General features: G+C 44.9%; 1 protein-coding gene across 6 annotated transcripts in view; it reads left to right on the top strand.

Moving 5' to 3' along the window:
* The window catches only part of Smarca2 (SWI/SNF related, matrix associated, actin dependent regulator of chromatin, subfamily a, member 2), a 163435-nt gene extending 151467 nt beyond the window's left edge, over positions 1-11968 (top strand). For 5 of the 6 annotated variants that reach the window (XM_051199842.1, XM_051199841.1, XM_051199839.1 and 2 more), the window contains 5 exons: positions 5070-5175; positions 5620-5721; positions 8009-8141; positions 9866-10008; positions 10989-11968. In XM_051199842.1, the coding sequence (XP_051055799.1) occupies positions 5070-5175; positions 5620-5721; positions 8009-8141; positions 9866-10008; positions 10989-11024 (520 nt within the window). In that variant the 3' untranslated portion in view covers positions 11025-11968. The remainder of the gene's footprint in view (positions 1-5069; positions 5176-5619; positions 5722-8008; positions 8142-9865; positions 10009-10988) is intronic. The other variant, XR_007835478.1, reaches the window with a different exon arrangement.
* The last annotated feature ends 3383 nt before the right edge of the window (positions 11969-15351 follow it).

Below are 15351 nucleotides of genomic sequence, written 5' to 3'. Positions count from 1 at the left end.
TAAATATTAACCCATTTCTATTAATCTAAGTATTTCCACGTGGTCTTATCTTACCGCAGAGAGGGTCCCGACCTCTTCTCTCTCAGGTCTCTACATCTACATCTTTAATCTTTACTACATCTCCCAGAATCCTCCTTGTCTCCTTGTCCCACCTGTCTTGCTTTCCTCATTAACCAATGAGGGCTTTATTCATTAACCAACAAGAGAAACATTTACAGAATGACATCTCCCACCAATAACCTCTGGGTGTTTTTTGTTTCATTCTTTTTTTTTTTTTTTTTTAAATTCCATGATACACTTCCCCTGTTCTTTTTAACCACACAGCTTTAGACTCCTTAGCATCCCATCACTGGCTTTTCTGTGATGGTTAAACATCCTGAGCCCTTCATCTTAAATCATTTTAAGTTATCCTGCCATGACCATCTTGAACATCTTAATCTTTTTTTTACACTTACTCATGTTCATTTACATGTATTTTACATTTACATGATGTGGCAAGCATGTAGAAGTCAGAGGACTTGGGAATTGGCTCTGGATGTGGAATGTACATCATTCAGCTTGGTGGAATGTGCAGGTAATGCCAAGCCATCTCTGCCACCCCTCTCATCCTGATTTCGGCCCCAGGGAGGCAATAATAACTAGAACAGCATTGGAGTGCCGCTTTTCCTGGACTGGGTGAAGTCAGGTGACGATGCTGACTGAGGGCTTGGCTTCCTCATGATGGCAGCCTCCTTTGTGATAAGGCAGGGGAGACATCTGTATTCTTCCTTGATATGTAGGGTAGTTTTAACAGCTTCCCACCCAGCTACTAGAAATAAAAGAACATACTGGTAACTTCTTCGTACTGCTCGTATGGCACCTGAGCCTGGGAGGTCAGAGCCATCAGTTGTGGGTCAGTGAGAGTGAGGCCCAGACAAGAGAGCTCATTGGTGGCTGTGGCATGCTCATGACTCCTGATAAATACCTGGCCAGAATTCTGGGGTTCCTTCAATTGGGGAGCAGCTGTGATCTTGAAATTTATCAGTAGTGTATACAAAGCTTCCCCAGGAAGCTGGGGAGAAAGAAACATTTCTCACCTCCTGCCATGATATGTCATTCTAGTTTCCAGGTTTTCTTCCCAAATTACTTCCTATGTAGGATACCCTCAGAACTGTAGTAATTTCCGTATGCCATCCGTCCAACCCCAAGTGGGTGTTCTAAATAACAGCTTCATTTTTCTTATGAAGCCAGCCATAGTTTTACTTTTGTTGCTTAAAGGAAGCAAGACTTATTTTGTCTTCAGGTGGTTCTGTCTACAACTATTTATCATCTGATGAAGTTGATCAGTTGACTTAAAGAAAATGCAGGCTAGGGATGTAGTTCAGCTGGTTAGGGTATTTGCCTTGCATGCTCATAGTCCCAGATTTCATCCCCAGTAGTGCATGAACCAACCAGGCACAGGTTTAATCCTTGCACTGCAGAGGATCAGAAGTTCAAGATCAGCCTCAGCTACATAGTAAACTGGGGCAGTTTGATCTACATATGAAGCTGTCTCAAGAAAAGCAGCTGGGGGAGAGGGAGAAAGGGGTCATAAAAAAGGGGGGAAAGCCCAGCTTTAGCCAGTATCAGATTTACTGCTTTGGACTTGAAAGGAATCATTGGAAGACATGACAGCCTGCCATTGTTTTAAAAGGAATGTATCTCTAAGCAAGTTGGTCTAAAGCATACGTACCTAGCAGGTGAAGCTGGTATTTATGCAGAGCAGACACTGTGTACGGCCTCCGTCTAGAGTCAGGACATATGGGGGAAATCACCAGGTGGGTTGTAGAGGTAATGGAGGGAAACTGGTTCCCAGATGAAGCATAACAAACTACATCGCAGCAGTGTGCCCATGTGCACCTGGCATGCAGGGTTTTCGAGTCCCTGTTTGTGGGAGGAGCATGGTGCTACTCCACACACATGACATAGTCAGCATATGTGTCCCTGTGTCCACTCACCTTGGCAGACAGGAAAGTGCTTGCCTCGGGCCCCTGTAAGCCCCCTGAGTACAAGGGGATCTTTCTCTTCCCCATCCAGCCTTGTATCTTTGTGGAGTCTTACATCTTAGTATGAGACAGATCGCTGTGCAAAATGGGTGCAAAAAGCTGTGTGTGGACTCAGGGGAGGGGGTGTTGCTTTTGCCACAGGAAGTAGTGCACCTCAATAATTTATACTTAGGCATTAATTTGTGGAAATTAACATAATGGAAACTACCTAGGGTGGGATAAAGGCTTCAGCAGAAGAAGATCATCTTCTCCAAACCATTCCATAGTTAGTCCATTGTGTAGGTGACTTTTATTTTGTTTGCTGGGAGGTGGTTACTGTTGCAGTCTTTCCAAAGGTGTTCTTCGATCCTAGTGCATTCTATAGGTCCTCAACTGTTAAACATTCTTCAGGTCATGAGAGCCCCAGCTGTCCAAGCCTAGATTTCCCGTTCCTGGGCTGCCACCACAACAGCCATTGCCCTGAAAGGGATGATGGGCGGGGGAAGGGGGGGTATGACTGAACTATAGAACATGTTGGCATCCTGTGGCAAGGAGAGAAGATTCTGAGAAGGGAGGTACAGAAAGTTAAATACAAGTAATATTAAGGTGGCTTGCCTCCACTTTTACGGAGAATGGGTCTTGATTGTGGGAGGGTTATAAAGTGTTTGAAGGGGGAAGGGTTTCAAGCAGAGCTAGCAATGCCTGTAGTCCTAGGCAGAAGGACTGCATGGGTCTGGGTGTCCTTGGCTTTGGAGTGGGCCCTATCTCACCACCTCTAGCACCAGGCGTAAAAGACCAGAGAAAGCGGCTGCTCTGCTGGACAGAGAAGCTGTTAGTAAAACAACCGGGGCTTGTGGCCAGGCAGGCAGAAGCCTCTTGGTGGCTGGAAGACAACTTGCTTGGGTGATTTCCCCATCACCCTTGTGCTTCATTCTCTATTTTGGGCAGGGTGACAGAAAAGGCAGGAAGGGCTGTCTAGTCCAACCAGGCTTTACTTGTTAAGTAAAATAAGATGCATTTGTTGTCATTTTATAGTTCTGGCACCAAGTCTGGGGGCATTTGGTTCTCTTATGAGCATGGCTGGCTCTGGACTTGCCTCCCTAGTGGACCTAGGGCCTGCAGGTTTGACAGGACAGAGAAGGCAGGTGCAGGTGACATTTATGCTCTCAGAGTTCTAGTGTATTCTTGGTTCTAGTCCGTGGTGTTTAGTTCTTATTTCCCAGGCGCACGGGTGAAATCAGGAGTCTGTCCATCACTGGCGTGCAGAGCAAAGATGTGCTTGTAATCTGTCAATAGAAAAATGACACCATCTGTTGGGGATATAGAAAATGACACTGAAGATGTCACTGAGGGTCAGGTATCAAACCCACAGCTACAGAAAGGTCTGGTGTGTGGACTGATGCTAGGCTTTGAAGAATGTTAATTTTAAAGAAAACACTCTCATAGAATTGGAGTGTGTGTGTGTGTGTGTGTGTGTGTGAGTGTGAGAGAGAGAGAGAGAGAGAGAGAGAGAGAGAGAGAGAGAGGCGGGGGGAGGGGCTTCTTTTTGGTGCCATTCAGATATTCTTTTTAAAACAGGTAAAATATAAGTTATGAGTTTATATGTTCCAAAACAGTAGAGAAATTATGAGCCTGTGTACACCAGAAAATGTGCTGTATACCGTGATGCAAATTACAGAAGTACAAATCTATCTCAGCCTGCTGGGGATGGAGGGGTGAGAGAATACCTTGGTTCTCGCCACAGTAATCCAGGAATCTCATTTCCCTAGCCTTCAGCAGTCTTGTTTTTAAACCTCTTGTGTTTGTCCCCTCTGCACATTAAAAATAAAACAAAGCGGTGACCCTCTATGGCTGGAAAAACTTGCCCATCCTTTGACTGAGTATCAGTGGTTAATTTATGCAGGCCCCTTTGCACTTCAGCTTTCCCCCACTGGTTGCTAGGCAACCACTTGAGTTACTGCGCATGCCTCTTTTATGATAACTGTCATTATGATTATTTTTTAATTATACAACTGGGACTGTGGATTAAAACAGCATATTGTCACTCATGCCTTGCTACTGCGTCCGAGCTCTCCCAAACACTGATACAGTCACCTTCCAAAATTTGCATGCCAGGGGTTTATGATTATCTTTTGATGTTTCTGGCATCACAAAGGAAGCGGAGATGCCATCAAAAGGGCAGTGAGATTTTTGTGGGAAATGACTAGACCATATATCATAAGCTGTTATTGATTTAGAGAGGGCAAACCAGGCACTGGGGTCTTGAACCTCAATTATCCTTCTTTGTGGCTTTAACTGTGCCTGCTTCCCAGCCTTAAGTGACATGGAAACCGTGTTGCTCTGCAGCTTGCTCTTCTGGGTAACAGAACGCTAAAGCATTTCTCTCCTAACCCTGCTTTCAGTAAACCCACCATGCAGTGGGGGGAGGGCACAGCACAGACTCTAGAAATAGGCAGCCTACACATTAGCAATTGTTCTTTTCTCTTTTTTTCCCCAAAGTGCCAAATTGCTCCATACACATAAGTGCATTTAGGGGACGTGAAGGGGCTCCTTGGGCAAGGGATAATAAAAGGGACTCCTGGCATGTAGAACACTGTAAAAAGAATGAGACAGAAAGGGCTGGGGGGGAGCATACAACAGCTTTGCATTTGCATTGCTCTGTATATTTTAACATATTTTCTGAATATACAGTGAATTTGAAGACAAAGGAATGCGGGAATCATGTCTGTGTGTTATTCATTTAAAATGGGACTTGGGGCTCAATAAGTTATTTTAAACATTTCTGTCATGACGAAGAGATTACCTCCTGATAGGGGAGTCCACAGTCCTTGCCACATTGCGTGCGTGTGACAGAAACGGGGGCCTAACTGAGCATTCATGTGATTTGAAGCCGGCCCAAGGGGCATCAGCCCCCAGTGCAGCCGTGGGCGTTTCCTCCATGTCCAGAGCCGCCATGGTTGTATTCATGGGACCTCCTTTGCTGCATTGTTGACAGTCTCTGAAATGACCCCTTCCCTGAGGAGTGCTTTATCTGCTTTGTTTCTGTTTGTCTCCCCCATCCTGCAGTTCAGGGCGACAGCTCAGTGAAGTCTTCATTCAGTTACCTTCCAGGAAAGAGTTACCAGAATACTATGAATTAATTAGGAAGCCAGTGGATTTCAAAAAGATAAAGGTAGATACTCTGTTCGCTGTTATCCTTCGAGTAAACAAAGGCGATGCATGGATGCTCTGGAGTGATTCTAGGTGGGGTTGGGGTAGTGGCCTCCTGGTTGCTTACCACTGACCTACACAAGGCTTGCCCCAGGAAAGGTGGGAATGGGCTGACCTTTCCATGCATGTCATTTGATCACTGAACGCTCAGCTTTTATACATTGCATGTTGTTGAGAACCTTCCTCTCCCTCTGTTATCACTCATTTCCCATTCTGTGCACCTTTCTCCGCATCCCTAGGTACCCTGGTGGGAGGGTGGTCTTGGTCAGTGGCACCCCTTGGGGTCTGGCTGTCCCACCCACTCAACAAGCCTGAGTGCTAAGAAGACAAAGGGAAATCTGGGCCTTCTTACCCAAGTAAGGACAGTTACATATTCCTCTTCTGTTTTGTTCAAAATCCCCATCAGGAAAGAATTCGTAATCATAAGTACCGGAGCCTGGGTGACCTGGAGAAAGATGTCATGCTTCTCTGTCACAACGCACAGACATTCAACTTGGAAGGATCCCAGGTATGTGTCGAGTTGTCTGAGAAGTGTCTAACCTTAACCATGCTGAAGTTCTGGAAAGTGGAACATTTCATTTCTACTTTTTGAACCATTGCCTCCACCCCAGCAGAACACTGGAAACCGGAGGGCCTTGTTCTCCACTGTCAGTGTGAATAAAGAGAGGTTTTTGTGCCATAGCTGGGTGGGCTTCTTCTCACGCTTCCTTCAAGGCTCATCTTCCCATTAGAGGAGGAATTGAAGGTTGGGTACCAGCTCCACACTTACAGAGACTGTGTGCGATGAAAGCTAGCTTCAGTTTTCTAACTCTAACTTTACACAAGGATTTCAAAGAATAATGATTTAAAACAGAATAGGGCGCCCCTCTAGTTGTTATTTTCTTTAAAAAAAAATTCTTTTAAGTTCCCTTCTCCATGGTCAGGAAGTCATTGTAAGTAACAGTGAGTGGAGGACATTTCCACTTCAGTTCTGACTCAATCCCACTTACCTTTGCTGGGAACTGACCTTTTTCCCTCTCTGTGTCTGGCCTGATGCTCCCATAGCCAGTAAAAGAGAAGGGACGGGACAGCTCAAGTAACACAGAGATCCTGCTTGGAGCGTGTCGTCTAGCAGAGTCCTCTTTCACAGCCAGGGGTTGACAGTGATGCCTCCAGGCATCTCTCCACCTCTGTCTTCCTTTGCGTCCTGTCTCCCCTCAGTCAGCTCATCCCCACCCCTCTGGCAGATTTTGTTTTCCCAGTGTCCCATTCCACAGTGCTATCCTTCATGTTCCCTGCTTGTCATCACCATTTGCCTCAGGCTGACCTACCACTTCCTTGAAGATGTGGGTCATCTCAACAGCAAAAGAATTTAATCCCAGAGGACAAAGGCCCATTCCCTTTACTCGTTGCTTTTGAATGGTGGTCAAAAGACAACATAAAATTTACCACCTTAATTTTTTTTTTTTTTTTTTGAGATTGGGTTTCTCTGTGTAGCCTGTTTTGGCTGGAACTCCATCTGTAGATCAGGCTGGCCTCAGATTCACAGAGATCTGCCTGCCTCTGCCTCTGCCTCCCAAGTGCTGGAATTAAAGGCATGTGCCACCACTACCTGGCACCTTAACTATTTTTTTAAGAGTGCAGTTCAGTAGTACTCAGGCTGTTCTCATGGGTACTTAATAGATCTCTGGAAGTATTCCATCTCTTAGAAATGATGATCCCTAAGCTGTTATCAGTTCTCCCCTACCCTAGATCCTATAACCACCCTTCTACTTTGTGTGACCTTGACGTAAGTAGGATGGCTTCTTGTCCATCTTTTGGTGACTGGCTTTCCTAGGGTTTCCTAGGGTTCTTCTGTGTTGTAGCAGGTGACTGGAGATCCTTCCTCCCAAAGGCTGAGTCCTGTGCACTGCATCTGCCAGGTTTTCTTTAGTCAGTGATCTATCTACAGATCTGTGCGCTCCCTCTGAGCTCTTGGCTACAGTGCATCTTCAGAATATGAGTATGTGGAAGAGATTTATTTCCTCAGAACTCTGCTGTATACTGACTTTATATACATGTATGTATACCCAATCTCCAGAAGTGAGCTTGCTGGATCATGTAGTGGTTCTGTTCTAACTTCTTGAGGGGAAGGACTAAGTTTAGGTAGACTTCCTTTTTGTCTCAGTGGTGTTTTGTCTCTGCATGGGACAGTGCCCACGAGGCTCACAGTGTGTTAGGTGACTTTTGGCTGCACTGAAGCTCAGCGACAGGGAAGGGGTTCCTTTGCCACAGTATATAAGAGAGCCACTTAAGTAAGTGTGGTTTAAAATACTGACCTTGTTGTCAGAGATACTGCCTCCTGCACCCATCGGCCCCAACACAATCTGTTTAGTTTGGCTCCATGTGTTTGGTCTTCCTTTGAGTATCTGGTCCCTATATTTAGATTCACTGTTTCGCCTCTGGGTTTTCACAGGAGTTCATAGTAGCCTGAGCGGTTGGCTCAGTGTTTAAAGCATTGGACAAGCATGAGGACCAGTTTAGATTTCCAGAATCTGGGTGGGGTTAGGGGCTAGCCTATAATTCTAGCAGATAGAGAGCCTCCCTCAACAACTAATCTGAAGAGTGACTGAGGAAGATGTCCACATGCACACAGTCACACACATATGAACACACACACACTGTACACATGGGGGGGAGAAGGCAATAGTGGCACCGCATGTGTATGCACGCCATTGTGTGTGTGTATGTATTTTGTCTAAGGAGGTGCATACAACAATTGCCGGTTTGAGGGTCTCAGCGTACGGTTCTTAACAGTTGACACTTTGACCATTTAGATCTATGAAGACTCCATCGTCCTACAGTCGGTATTTAAGAGTGCTCGGCAGAAAATCGCCAAAGAAGAAGAGAGTGAGGAAGAAAGCAATGAAGAGGAGGAGGAAGATGATGAAGAGGAGTCCGAGTCAGAGGGTAAGGCCCTGTATCTGGCCCCTCCCACCTATTGAGCCCAGTTCTCTTGGCTGTTAAAACTGAGCACACCAGCCACAGAGCTCAGGACTGCCAAGGTTCATGGAGAATACATGATGCCTTTGGATATTAGAATAACACTGGTGTGCATGCCACCTGTCACTCCTTAGCACTGTAGCCTGAAGCTACAGAGCTTGAGGGACGTAGACTGCTAGCCCCATCACCTACATATTTAACAAGTTCCCACAGGGTGCCTGCGCTCAGCCAAGACCACACTTAGAAAATAATTACCAAACTGATCTTAGTACACCTATCAATGAGACATGCTTTCAAAACTATCATTTGGTTTATTGTGTAGGGTCAGTGACTTGGAAGGTGAAAATGAATGCTATAGTATTTTGAGAAATGTGTTCCATTTTTATGATATCTTAAACATTAAATAACGTATCAAAATGTCTTAATCTTATTGTTCTAATGAGGCTATTTCCTTACATTCTCCCAAGAGATTGAAAGTCTAGTCTGACATATGATGAAATCCCTGCCTCCACTGTAATATGTATAGCCAGTCTTGAGATCCACAAACACTGGCTTACGTGGATGATCCACCTCCTCATGACCTCACCCTCAAAGTTCTTTCAGGGATGTAGCGTTTTGCACTCTTCTGAGTAAGAGCAGAAATATCTGTAGTCATATTGAAAAGTGCATTTGACAGATAGCGTTAGGCTGTCCTATGTGGCTGATAGCACTGTGCCCCTATCGAAGTCTGCCAAAATGGCTTGCCAGTAGCTTTGTTTGCTGCAGTACAAATCACTGGGGGACTGGTCAAATCAGTCATACAATAAAATAAATCATGCATGGGAACTTTTCAGATGTTGAAAAGAAGTAAGCTACATGTATGAGCTAATACATATGGCTATATCCCTAAAGAGCAAGGCATAGACAATTGGTGTGCCTGAAGAGCCATGTAATGACTAAATAAGTCTTCAAATGCATCTCTCTGTGTGTATACTTGTACTTACTTGAATTCTTGGTATGAAAGCCTGTAGAATTTATTTATGGGAAAAAAACTATGCTTTTTTTTTTTTTTTTTTTTTTTTTTGTCTAGAGAGCTATGAAACAGTGTTAAAGGATGGAGGTCATTTTGATTCTCTTTTTTTTTTTTTTTTTTTTTTTTTCTTGTTCTACACTTTTAAAAAATGCTACTCAAACTACTAGAATTTTTAAATCAAATAGAGCAGCTTACTCAGTGGAATCATCCCTTTTTAGCCTTTGTAAGATTTGTTAATAGTTAATGTAAATTTTTTATTTGGTCACTGCTCTGTTGAGCCATCAGGAGCCAGGGAAAGGATCCACCCCCCCCCCCCTACTCTGAGATCTTTCTCCCAGTGACACTTACCTTCCAAACAGAACCATGCCTGCACTCAGAACAGGGATTAACTAGACAGGTGAATTGGCACACCGGTGAGTTCTTGGGCACTCGGGGAAGTCGGGCTTGTTATCTGTGGGTGGGATAATAATTTTGCTGATTTTAAACCCTCACTGTGGTGGCACACTCCTTTAATCCCAGCACTCGGGAGGCAGAGGCAGGCAGAGCTCTCCGAGTTTGAGGCCAGCATGGTCTTCAAAGAGAGTTCCAGGACAGGCTCCAAACCTACAGAGAAACCCTGTCTTGAAAACAAAACAAAACAAAAAAAGCCCTCCTGTTGTCTGTTGTGTTTCTACTCTAGCAAAATCTGTGAAGGTGAAAATCAAGCTCAATAAAAAAGAAGAGAAAGGCCGGGACACAGGGAAAGGCAAGAAAAGGCCAAACCGAGGCAAAGCCAAACCCGTCGTGAGCGATTTTGACAGCGACGAGGAACAGGATGAGAACGTGAGTGACCTGGTCTCCGGCTCACAGGCTGTCTCGGGGTACACACTCCTCCTCGCTTAGATGGAGAAGAGGTGGTCACGCTGAGGATAGGAACAGAGCTACGCAATTTAGAACAAAGAGTCTAAAGCTGTGTGTGTCACTGCAGGAGAAAGCTCCTCCATTGGTTTCCATTCTCCCCTTTCAATCTTCTCGTGCACGTATGTGCAAATACAGTTTTCTTCATGGCTGGTTAATATTTTATATCTCTCCCACCCAGCTTGCTGTGAGTATAGAGCGGATCAGATGAAATAATGGTTTGGGGGGTGGGGAAGGGAAGGAATAGGCATTGTGATGTGAGAGTTTTCCGGCTGCGCTGCCCTGAGCTTAAATATCTCGAGGCTTTATTTTTATCAGGAAAACATTTAAGGATCATTTCCTCAAACTAGGCACCTTCCGATCTGAAGAATAATTAATGTTTGTATTAGCATCGTCACATAGATGGGACTTGGGTCCCAGGTACCCTGCGGCCCCCTAGAGAGTGAATGCTAGGGCCTGAATTCAGGAGCTTCTTAAATCTAGCACTCAGTCTAGCACTGTTGGTCTTGGAGAACCACAAACAGAAACTTGGCCAGTCCCCTCCATTATTAACTCTCAGCTTCCCTGCCTCCCAGCCCCTACACAGTGTTCATTCTGGAAAGACAATTTCCCAAAAGTTCTAGAATCAGCCTTACTATATTTTGGTTACATTTAAAACACCGTATTTTCTTGAGGTGGCTTACCAAGGAGCAGACATTCAGTGTACGATCTTTTCTTGTTGTGGGGCAGTTTTTCCAAAGCTCAGATAAACCCAAGTGGCAGAAAGCAAGTGTGCCTGGCAGGCTTCGCCTGGGGATTGTTAGGCCAGCACTGCCCTTCTCAGCACAGAGTGCCCAGGCCTCCGCAGTGCCTGTCTTCCCACTGCTAGAGATGGGGCGCATTCACTCTTCCCGTTTCTCTTTTAGGAACAGTCAGAGGCAAGCGGGACTGATGATGAGTGAGCAGCATGGACTTGAGCTGACCACGGCAGAACTGAACACTTTCTTCCCCGTTCTCCCCCTTTCTCCCCAGTGAGTTCATTTGCCCTTCGGGCACTGGGTTATTTCTCCGTCCTCATTGTCATCTAGAGCTAGCTTTAGGATAGTGCCAGACAAACATATGATATCATGGTGTAAAAAAAACAAAACACTGGTCTACACACACACACACACACACACACACACACACACGAATATTTGTAACATATTGTGACCAAATGGGCCTCAAAGATTCAAAGATTAAAAACAAACAAAAGCTTTTGATGGAAAAGACGTGGGTGGATAGTATATTTCTACAGGTGGGTCAAATTTGGTAGCAATTTGATGTGCTTGCTTCCATCATCTGCCCTGATGAGAAGATTTTTATCTTCTACAGCGCTGATGACCAGGAGAAGCCATTAAAAGCCACTGGTTATTTTATTTTTCATCAGGCAATTTTCAAGATTTTCATTTGTTCAGTATTGTTTTCTTGTTTGTTTGTTTTTTACACTGTGGTACATATAAGCAACTTTATTAGGTGACAAATGTACAGTAGTTAGATATCACCTACATATACATTTTTCCATTTTATGCTCTATGATCTGAAGAACAAAAAAAAGCTTTTTGACTTGTATAAGATTTATGTGTACTGTAAACATTGCGGAATTTTTCCCCCCTTTGGCTCTTGTTTTATTGACAACGCTATTGACTATTACAGTGTCTAGAGTGTCCCGATGGCTTCTTTTGTTCACCTGAGCTCCTGTGTTACCAATGGGTATGGTCTCCTTCTCCCTAAAGTGTACTTAATCTTTGCTTTCTTTGCACAATGTCTTTGGTTGCAAGTCATAAGCCTGAGGCAAATAAAATTCCAGTAATTTCGAAGGATGTGGTGTTGGTACTTTTCCTAATAAACCAATAACTTACCTTGACACTGTCGGCGCTGAAACCTTTGGGCTTCACGTGGCAGCTTCCTGCAAAGAGAAGAGGAGGTTATTGTTAAACAGATCACATGGGCAGAGGGGACATCTCCAGAAATGATCTAGGTATTCCGTTAAAGGCAAAGGAGACCTAACTAAAAGAGGGGCTGCTGCTGGACAAGTCACACTGCCCCTGTCAGCTTTGTCTCATGGCGTAAATTTCATTCATTAGTCAGAAAATCTATAAAGGTAACGTTTTTATGTGGAGACTGGCTCAGTGAATACCCATATACCATTCCCACTGGGATTTAGCATTATTTTGTGCTCTGCACCCCGTATTAATAAGCTGTGAGGATTAAGTCGGAGTGTCACACAGGTAGCACAGATCTAAGAACAGGAGACCACTGTCCCACTGTCACAGCAGAAGGTGTCACAGCAGAAGGGATTAATGTCTGCTTCCTAATAATTAATAGACTAGTGGCCATCTATTTCCCAGTTGTCCTAAATTTGATTTTTCCATCCTGTGTCTTGATGTCTTTCTAAAGTCTTTAAAAGACCATCCCAGAGATGGTTGAGTTCTTTCCCTGGGAGCTGCTGGCAGGGGCAAGTGGAAGTTTCCCGTACCACTAACAAGGAGCAGCTGAGGGTTTCTGAGGTTATGCTTGGTGGGATGTCCAGTGCTGTATCAGAGCACGGCCTTAGGAAACCTCATCTTCTTGTCAGCTCTTGTTTGATTTTTCAATTACCCCGAGCATTCCAGAGGATTGTATTTCTTTTCTTGGTTTGCTTGTAGGATTTACGGAACCCTCAAAGCAGAAGCCATATTAAATTTCCTTTCTGAGACAATTTAGTATCAGTGCGGAGAAAACAGTGCCTCTCCCCTCTGCTCGCATGTCCGTATTTTCTGTGCTTTCCTTGGCTTCGGAGGCCCTGCTGGTAAAGCTCTCCAAACCATTGTTTGTTCGGTTCAGGCCTCCTCTGTGTGAAGGATGTGCCCCACTCACACTGCAGCTGCATTTGCTGAACCCTTCTCCCCGAACCGTCATGCTCTCCCTGCATAGTACATGAAGCATCCCTCTGTCCACCGTGTCCCTGCTGTCCTTACTACCCACCTGCCAGTCATCACGGAGCATCCCTCTGTCCACCGTGTCCATGCTGTCCTTACTACCCACCTGCCAGTCATCACGGAGCATCCCTTTGTCCACCGTGTCCATGTGGAACTGCTGTGCTTATTCAGCTAACAGGAAACAGAAGCCTACCTCTGCATCGTTCACCACTTTAGCTTCTTCTGTAGGCACTGCCTCATCTCATGGTCACACTGAAAGCGTGATTACTATATGGTGTTTGTAAGAGGAACCCCACATTAACATAATTTTTGAGTTACCTTTCCATTACTATAGTGAATGCTTGACATACTGAACTCACAGTGAGAGAGGGTCGCCAGCCCGAACCTCCTGAGCTCCCAGTCTCCACAGTCAGTTCACCCTGTTGTTGTGGGTGAGGCTGCACATTCACCACGGTGAGGCCAATGCCTGAGAGCAGGAGAGTGGAACTGAGGTCCTACAGGCTCCTTCAGAATCATGTCACCAGTGACCGCAAGACCTCAGCTAGGCCGCAGCTGCTCAAGCTGTGGCTTCCTCCCAAAAGTACCTCCTGGGGAAATGCAAGCCTTTAAACCAGGAGCCTCTGAGATTAGGCAAGGTCCAAACTACATCAAAATAATGTCCTAACTGTACTGTGTCCTACTAGTTATTGTTGAGCCTGTCTCCTACTGCTTTATAAAATGGGCTTTACGTGCATTTGTGAAGTGGATCCTTTTTTTTTTTTTTTTTTTTTTTTTTTGTTTTTGTTTCTTTTTAATCCCAGGTCTCCCTCCCCTTATCCCTGTCTTCCCTTCACCCCATCCTCAGAAAGGGTGTGGCCTCCCTTGGGGAGTCCTGACCAAGGCCCTCCCCTCTGTGTCTAGGCTAAGCAAGGTTCTCTCCACAGGAAATGGGCTCCAAAAAGCCAGTTCATGTACTAGGGAATAGACCCTGGACCTACTGCCAGTGGCCTCAGAAACTGCCCAATCCACCCATTGCCACCTGCATTAAAGTGGACCCTTTATATTGAGCTGAGTACCGGTGATCGTTTTAAAGGGTCTTACAATGTGTCACTGTGAAAAAGGATGGCCACCATGTAGTTTGTGGATGGCCACCATGTAGCTTCAGTCAAGTTCTCCAAGTGCACATTGTGTAGAAGACATTCCTAAGCATTTCCTCCCTGGAAACACAGGAGCTACCCTTCCAGGGAGCTCCTGGGAGCCTTGCCACAAGGCCCTTGGAGTTGGTTTCTGTCTCCTGTGCTCCTGGCTTAGCACACGACTTGGCTGCCTCAACCTGAGTTAAGGGAAGACCTGAGCTCCGAGTATGGGCTGCATGGTCCCAAATGAGGCGATTTTCCCAGGATGCCCTTTGGAATGGGATATTCCAGTGGACTGATGTGTGCTGCCTACAGCCACATATCCTTCAACAGCACAGTACTTTGGGGGAAAATGTCATGTGATGCTCTTGCTATATGAGTAGTATAGATTATGTTTATGAAAATAAATGGGAACAACATTGTAAGGTGCTCCTATGAGACCTGTTGTATGTGGAAACTCACCATACTGTGTGTAGCGCATTGCAGCAGCCATGGCTAAGAACATTTTTTAAGACCTCCTATTTTAATGCTGAGTTTTTCTTTTTCTTCTTAGTTATGAAACCAAGATCGTAACCCTTAGAATCAAATGTGTGGGTTGTTCCTGGCTTTGCCCCAAACATACTTGAGTTTCAGTATCCTATGCAAAAATGTGGAATGAATTGTCTATAAGTCTAGCCTTATATACAGTTTTGTTATTAAAGGTTTCCACTACTTAGGGAAAAAAAAAAACTCTTAAATGTCATAAAAGAATACCATCAAGATTAACAGAACTAAGAGGTCGTTTGTAAAGCAGCGCTTCTCAGCCTTCCTAATGCTGAGACCCTTTAATACAGTTCCTCATGTTGTGGTGACCCCCCCCACCCCCTGCCACAAAATTTTTTCATTGCTACTTCATAACTGTAATTTTGCTACTATTATGACTCGTAATGTAAATATCTGATATGCAAGATATCTGATACGGGACCTCCAAAGGGGGTTGCAACCCATAGGTTGAGAACGTCTTGTAAAGGCTCATCAAGCACTGATGGTCTCGGAATTAATGTTCGACAGAGGGTAGTTCCCTCGACCCGCATAATCATCATCACCTGGGGACATGGGACTCAGGCTCATCCGAAACCCACTCAACTCCTGGAGCACCCTGCATCCAACACACCTTTCACCAAATCTAAATCTATCAGATTGCAGGCAAATTTCTGTGAATTCATTCCTGGGGA

Source organism: Phodopus roborovskii, unplaced genomic scaffold (genome assembly GCF_943737965.1).
Source record: "Phodopus roborovskii unplaced genomic scaffold, PHOROB, whole genome shotgun sequence".
Taxonomy (NCBI): Eukaryota; Metazoa; Chordata; class Mammalia; order Rodentia; family Cricetidae; genus Phodopus; species Phodopus roborovskii.
This window is presented reverse-complemented; position numbering and strand designations above follow the sequence as displayed.